Raw genomic sequence first — 8312 nt, forward strand, 5'->3', positions numbered from 1 at the left:
AAACCTTGGGTTGTCTGCATCCATATAAAACTTTTAAAAAGCTTAAAAGCCAAAACTGGGAATATCGCCTTCTGGTAAAATGATACAGAGAAAAGGATCAATTTCGTATGTAAACAAACCTTCCTATGTAGCAAAAACAGAAACAAGGAACAACACGCTCAAGATTACGAAAGCGCGGATTCAGAACTGAAACCCTGTTCAAAAAGCGCAACAAAACATCAAATCAAAATAGCGGCGTCTGTTTCGTCTTCTCCAGATTTAACTGGGGAAACATTCGATTTCAACACAGGCTGAAGAAGAGTGTGGCAAATCAAGGATGGCACACATGAAGTCATACAATTTAACTTGGACTGACCATTTCCATCTAATGCATTCCTTAAATTATAACAAAATTTAGGTAGTAGGATTCTTAAGAAAGCATGATGTTGCAGTGTCTCCTTTGCCCAAATAAGGGCCCTCCATTCTTCCTGTAAATCATCAAGCTGATGCTCAGACACTAAAGAAGGAAAGTTCAAGGCAAATTTAACGATGGACTTTGCTGTCTTTCAGTACTTGTTGCTTCCTTTGGCCCCATAGCTGACAAGAAAGATGTGAAAAGGAAACTTGGGGTGACTGACCGAAACCTGCTTTCATTTGTCTTTAGATTTTCTGTTTCAGGACTTTCTGTGCATAATTTTTAAGATTTCGGAGATTTAAACATTTCTATTTCAAGCGTTCAAGCTCTGAGTTGATTTTTCAAGATCTTGAAAGATTTTTTCTCAACCACTGGTAGCGAGCAGGGGGCAACAGACGGTAAAGTCTGGCTAACGCTCTTACAATTTTCAGCCGCTCTTTTGATGTAAAAAAAAAAATAAATAAAGAAATATGGCGCTTTCGTGAAAAACGCGACGCACTTACAACATGAGGATCCGAGCTTGCGTAAAACGCCGGCCTATTTATGAATACGCTCAACGCTTCCGGGGAAAAAAGAAGACGCCTTCAAAATATGCAAAAACTAACGCTCTCACCAAAAGGAATGTTTCTACCCTTCCCCTCAACGTATATGTCTGAAGAGGGAGAGAATGTCATGTGGAGAAAGAAACGCCCTAAAGAGAAAGAAACGCCAGGAGGAGGAGGAGGAGGAGGAGGAGGAGGAGGAGGAGGAGGAGGAGGAGGAGGAGGAAATAGTTGGTGTCGTTTTGAGAAGTAAAAGGAAAAACATCGAAGCGGATATTTTTGTCAAGGGAGGATCTTTATTTGTAACCAGTAACTTTGTCAGTTCAGAAATAATCTCTCTCTCTCTCTCTCTCTCTCTCTCTCTCTCTCTTTTTCTGACAAACATACTTTGGTAGCGAATACATTCCAAATAACAAGCAAAGGTATAAGAGTAGGTTACCTTAGGTTAAGATTTATCACCGTCATTGCCGTTATATATTTCTCCGCTTTTTTTTTCTCTGTGATTTTTTTTGTAGGGGGCGGTGGTAGGGATTACAAACATCACCCAATGGATCTCTCTCTATCTTGTTATACATACGTGCTTATAAAAGAATATACTTAAGATGGAATAGCGTTGATGCCATGTAATATGTCTTCATTTAATTTCGAAATTCCAGATAGACTGCAGATTCCACATTTCTTCCATTTCCCAGACACCGAATCGGAAAATCTTCCAGCAGAAAAATACGGCAATACTGGAAACCTATAAAATCTGCAAACCACCTCTCGTTGGCATCGGTATTCCCACGTCAGAAGAGGAATAATAGAAAAAGGATAAGTTATAAAAACCCAATGCAGTATAATTTAGAATGTTCGACACAAGGTTGTCGAAGGTTTAGAGAAATCTGTAGCGTTTGTCGTTATGTTTTGCTGGGTAATGATACCGACTTTGTCAAGGATTACCATTTGTTTGGAGCCGATTGAAATGTGACATCGCTTGACAGCAGTGTAAGTTGGCCAATAACGATGACAGATTCACTTTGGCAAATCGATATTGAATGCATCGTTGACTTTCAATGTGATGAAGATCAAGTGAATTTGTCAAAGAGTCAGACTACCAGAATGGATCACAAGCGAAAGCGATGTCGGAGAGGAACACTTTCTAGTTAATAATTATAATGAGTATAATGTTAAAATTAAAATTTTCATTTGCTCTTTCAATTTTAATCAATATTATTTTTTCTCCTAATCTTAAAGAGTCCATCTGGCCGTCGGTGCATGTCCTGGACATTCTATACGAAGAAACGAAAATATGCACCAGAAACAGGATTAAAAAATAATCACGTGTGTCCTATAAATTCACAGGCGAAGTTCAAGATTTATATGCTGTTCTATTAAAAGATATTTTGATAAAATTTTGAATATTTTTAATTAGAAAAAGGGGTTGTATCAAACTAAATTTAGGTGAAGAGGAAAAAATGTCAGAGATTGCTGATGATATTAGTGTACCTATGCCTTTGTGTCATTTCGTATCAAATATTTTTTTTTTTATTAGTTTTTTTGCAACTATTAACTGTAGGAAAAATGACAAAATCCAAGATGGCCGCCATAAAATTATAAAATATAATTTTTGCCATAATCACTGGAGCCAGAGCGGATAAGAACATGCTTAAAGGGTTGTTTTATATGTTTTTTTATTTAAGGAATCTGATTTTCCTATCTAGAGATCAAATTGATTAGATACATCTTACATGGAATCCATATATGCGCTAAGAAACCTGTGGTTGGATGTTTTTATACTATAGACTGTTCTGTATGTCCAGCACTAGATGCATTGCAATTTGGTATAAAATTTTGTTATTGGAGCTAATGTTAAGTATTAATGTTTTTTTCTATCTTCGTAAGAACCCATGAATTAGTGGAGCCATTTTTAAGAACCATTGTGTATAGCTCAAAATACATTGATCACACTATGGAAGATCCTCCACCAGAAAAGAGGTCTAAGACAGATCTTGGACTTTGCTTCATATGCCAGACAAAAGGGTCGTGGGTCTACAAAAACTATATTAAAAGCCTATCAATTCAAGCCACTGGCAAACTGATCACAACATCCAGTGAACGTTGTTGCTATGGTGAATTCGAATTTGTGTCCCTAAACAGTACTAATACGTGGCGCCTCAGCGAATGAACTGTTAAAAAATTGTATTTTTTATCACAAAAACTGCTACAAAAATGTCACTCAAAAGCATTATGTCGTTAGTGCAAGAGCTAGTTTTGATAAAGGATAACATTCAGGAGATGCTACAACTGCATGTAAGAAGAAGAGAGGACCGCCTTCTCCCCGAGATTCAACGATGGCTACTTGTAGTACTGCAGCTCCCCAGGGGATTGGCTGAGAACATTTCTACCAAAAACACAAATGTTTCCTACCAAGAAGATACAGAGTAAACTTCATGATGCATCATCTAAAAGTAGGGGACTCGGTTAAGACATTGGTCTACAAACAAGTAATGAAATAATACATGTCAAGTTAAGCAAGTGCACACCTGATCCATTACAAGCAGTTGCTGAGGGTATGAATTATCATTTACCATATCAAGTTAAGGCTATGAGAGATATTCTGAAAGCTAAGCAACCAAAACCAGGTACTGTTCAATTTGGTCAGCTCTTATCAGACCTTCAGATCCTTGACATGGTTGAAACTGAGCTAAATAATGACAGTAAGATGTCGTATTCAATATGATTGATGTTCACTAAATGTCCATCCAGCTGCTTGAGGAGAATGAACACCCTATACCGGGAAATCCTCGATACAAGCCAAATCTTAAACAACGGACCCCAGATAATATCAAAGGTGTTCATTTCAGAAGACCTCCAGATAAAACTAAACCTGAACAGATTCTTTCAACCAGACGTAAAGATGGTCTGATAGCTAGTGGATTAAATGAAGATGATCTAAAGTCAGATCTGAAAGTGCTTTTGAAAGCCTCCAAGATACTGAGAAAGGATATTGCAACCTCCTGTCTATGGAAGTTTCATGGAACATTTGCTGATTATGAACCACCTACATAGTTCAATGCCTAATGTAAGTATGCAGTTCATGGTATAGGAAGGATCAAATTAACAGTCAGAGAGAAGTATGTCGATAAAAGTGCAAGTATACTTGGACAACATTTTGTGGTTCTTACAGATCTGATAGACAGAATAATGATGGAGCTTTTAGACATCACGCTAAGACTCCACTTAGTGCTGGCCTATGTTATGAATGAAAAATTATCAAAAGATATATTAGAACGAGATCAGTTTGAACAATGAATGTTTGTGGAGTTTGTAACTGAATGCCTGACAGGACGAACTTATGTGTGGGATAAAATGACAAGGAAGAAACTCAAAACTGCAAATGGATAATAGAATAGAATTCCAAAGGTGGGCGTTCCACAACTTTAGTACGCACCTCTGTACCTCCTCTACTTGCGGAACCCAATTTTGGTTGCAGACTTGACTGGCAGCTACCACGTGCCAAAAGTAGTGGAGTGCCGGTTTGCAGAACTAAAAAATTTAATTCCGAAACCTCTACCATTCAAAAACAAAAAAACCAAAAATGTAACGAGACGTCTTAAAGAGTTAATGTATTGCTATTTCCCTGTTTAACATACTGATTTAGTGATTTGATACTTAATAGAGTAAAAATACTTTATAAGGGTACAATTGTATCCTTGCAAAGTATTTTCACTCTATTAGGGTATTACCCTAATGGAGTAAAAATAGTTTTTTTTCCACTATTTTGTGTTTAAATCAATAAATGAGTTAGAATTTATTTTTCATTACAAAAGCTATTTATTTTAAGTTGCGTTTTGTTTGTGCTTTACAGTAAAAGTAACGGTAGCAGAGATGCAGAGATGCGGGTAGCGGTTTCCAAGAGTTCAAAAACTTGTGGAAGTAATGGTAGCGGCAACCACCTCTCAAAGTTGCAGAGATGCAGGGTGTGGAACCAAAATTTGAGTGGCGATGCCCAGCCATGGTGAATTCAGATGGAAAGCTAGTAAAGAGGAGCTTGGACTGTTGCAGCAACTCATTGTCATCTCAAGAAGTCGACCACAACTTGATCTGAAGGAATGTATCAGCACTTATGAATTTTGCATAGACCCACGATCTCTGTTTGCATCAGAGGGAGCAATATTGGTAGCCAATTATGAACAAATGATCACTCACATTCCAGGCAAAGGATCTTCCACAACTGATGCATTGAAGATGAAAATGTTTAAGAGATGGAAGCAGCCGAAGTCACTTATGTCCCAGACACACTAGAACGTGATGGCACCTTGCCAAAGTATGAAGTTATTATTATGGATGGCATAAACCTTGCAAATGCAATATCCTAGACTGACCATGTTAAGACCTGCAGTGATTTTTCTTTGGTATTTCTTGACCATATCGGCAACATGGCCACCAATTTTGATGAATTGAGGTTCGTGTTCAACAGGTATCCCGACACTTCCCTCAAAGAACAAATGAGAAAACGAACGAAAGGGATAACAACATATTACCAGGTCAAGGACACAACTTTAATCCAAAATATTGCTTTAAAGGGTTTTCTTTCACATATCAAGACAAAAGCAGAACTTACGACTTACCTAGCTGCAAAGTGTACAGATCATAGCAAGAGCCAAATAAACAAGTTAAAGTTCATGGTTACATTAGGGATATAAGCTAATGGTAACACTACTATTCCAACAACCCTTTTCACACAGCTAAGAAGAGGCAGACACCTTACTCTTGTTGCATGATTTTTCAACTGAGAAAAATTCAGAGGTTGTCATTGCTTCTCCAGGCACTGTTTTCCTTCTCATGGTCCAAAGGTACCCAAACTTATGCAGTAATATAAGCTTCCTTACAGGGAAGGGAAACATGAAAAGAAAAATACTGGTCAAGCTGGTTTATGAAAAGTTAGGAGAAAGACACACTTCAGCACTATTAGGCTTTTATTCTTTAACAGGATCGGACATGTCTGACTGGTTTGCTAGGAGAACCAAGGTGCGGTGCTTCAAAGGTTCTTGGCATGTGCTGATGACATACTTAATGCTTTAGAATCTTTAGGATACCAAGACTGGAACGTGCAGTATACGACCAGTTGGAACAACTCATCTGTAAACTGTACAAGTCCAGTGTGTACACTAGAGTGAACGAGCTTCGCTGGGTTCTGTACTCCAATCGAGCAGCCGAAGGAGAAAGTCTTCCTCCATCGACCAGCTCACTAACATTGCATATTCAGCAGGTACATTATATAGTAATGATTTTGAGAAAGGCTTGTGAAAGTCATCCATGTCTCCCATCTTCTGTTGAATATGGGTGGAAGTTTGATACATCTAAGCATTATTATATTCTAGTAAGATGTTTGAATCCTTCAGCCCCTGCAGGTACGGTGAACTTGGTAGGATGTAAACTTGGATGCAAGGGAAAATGTAGTTGTTTGAATAACAATATCTGATGCTCAGAAATGTGTGACTGTGCAAACTTCATCTGCAACAACTAAACTTACACATATGATATAAATGTAGTAACGGAAGACTTGCAATAAAGGATGAGTTTGAAAAAATGTGTATATACCTAAATCTACCTATAAGAAACATAGATGAGAATGCATGACTTAATGATGAAAACACTCAAATATGTATTCATTTGTGATATATATCACTTATTTATTAAGATTTAATGCTATAAGGACATACTTTGCTGTTTTTCTTTATACGTCACTACGTACATGGGAAACGGCTACATTTTTTAAACGATTTATGGCCCCAATTTTATATTGGGCTATAAATATCAAAATCAGACTTCTAAGGTATTAAAAGGTATTTAGTCTTCTCATTTATGTCTTCATCTTGCCTGGTTACAAAAATAAGGAATGAATGAGATATTTCTTGACTTCCATGGCGGCCATCTTGGATTTCGTCAATTTACCCACTGAGGGAAGTTGAAAAAATTCCCACCCTGTTTTTTCTTAATCGTAATCATTATATAAAACAAAATCAAGTGGTAAATCATTTTTAACAAACATTTGACACAAAACCTAATTCTCCCACATATGGCCCTACACTACATAGAATTAGAAAGTCTGGAATAAAAGTAGTTCGACGTGATAACTGGAGGTAAACCAAAGAATGGGCTAAAGATAAAAAAAAAAAAAAAAAAACAAGTTTGAAAAACATTTCGACTGAAAGTGCAAACGGATGTGAAAGTATACATTAGCCTAGTGAGTATTGGCTTAGACATGTCCTTCTCACTGCCCCTGAGAAAATACAACCTGACTGTGTCAATTTGGTTCCTGAAAACACCAAACGTTTTAATACCCCGACCTGCTTGGTTGTTACCAGAATTATTGATGGAGACGCAACTAGAAATTGGAGTAATTATGAAGAATGTAAATGTACAGGGAAAAGGAGAACACAATTAACAATAATTGTGAGGAAGGAGAAGAAGAAGAAGAAGAACATAGATTGCGTTATCCCAGTTTAAACTTCCTTCTAGTACTTATTTTCTAAACAGAAAACTTTCTTCCATACCCTTGAAAGATTAATAAGTGTTTTATCATCCTCGAGCTTATACAAAATACACACAACTAGGCCAATAGCTACTAAACCTTTAAAAGAGTCAAACTGCAAGTCCTCTGCAGAGGCAAAACCCAACTGTCCCATGACAAACTGCTAAAGCTGAAACTACCACTCAAGGGGCCCTCGATGTCATGGCAGCTTAATTGCAAGATGACCAGATCAAGACGACCAAACTCTACTCTCACGAAAATTTCCCCAAGGGTCTTTTCTCTTCTCGCCTTTGATGTCGATAACGTTACATTAACCTCTATCGCTAGTGAGTTCATTCAGAGTTATATCACATTACTTCTCATATTGAGTTAAATAAACTTGTGAAGGAGAATTTAATCACATCATTGCTATATATGACTCCCTTTGTGCTTTCTCGTCAATGGCTACTCAGTGTTATAGGTTTGTTGGTCAATATATATATATATATATATATATATATATATATATATATATATATACATATACATATATATATATATATATATATATATATATATATATATACATATATATATATATATATATATATATATATATATATATATATATATATATATGTATACACACACACACATATATATATATATATAGGATATATATATATATATATATATATATATATATATATATATATATATATATATATATATAGATATATAGATATCTATATCTATATAATATATATATTATATATATAAATTATAATATATATATATATATATATATATATATATAGATATATATATATATATTTTATATATATATATATATATATATATATATGATATATAATAC

The 8312-nt window shown here is 35.9% G+C and overlaps 1 protein-coding gene across 1 annotated transcript; it reads left to right on the forward strand.

Moving 5' to 3' along the window:
- Positions 1–1061: 1061 nt before the first annotated feature.
- On the forward strand, positions 1062–3987 carry LOC135199078 (transcriptional regulator Myc-1-like). Its single transcript, XM_064226994.1, has 2 exons — positions 1062–1253; positions 3685–3987. Exons 1-2 carry the CDS (start codon positions 1062–1064, stop codon positions 3985–3987), a joined length of 495 nt encoding a protein of 164 aa, XP_064083064.1.
- Positions 3988–8312: the final 4325 nt, after the last annotated feature.

This window comes from Macrobrachium nipponense, chromosome 25 (assembly GCF_015104395.2).
Source record: "Macrobrachium nipponense isolate FS-2020 chromosome 25, ASM1510439v2, whole genome shotgun sequence".
NCBI lineage: Eukaryota > Metazoa > Arthropoda > Malacostraca > Decapoda > Palaemonidae > Macrobrachium > Macrobrachium nipponense.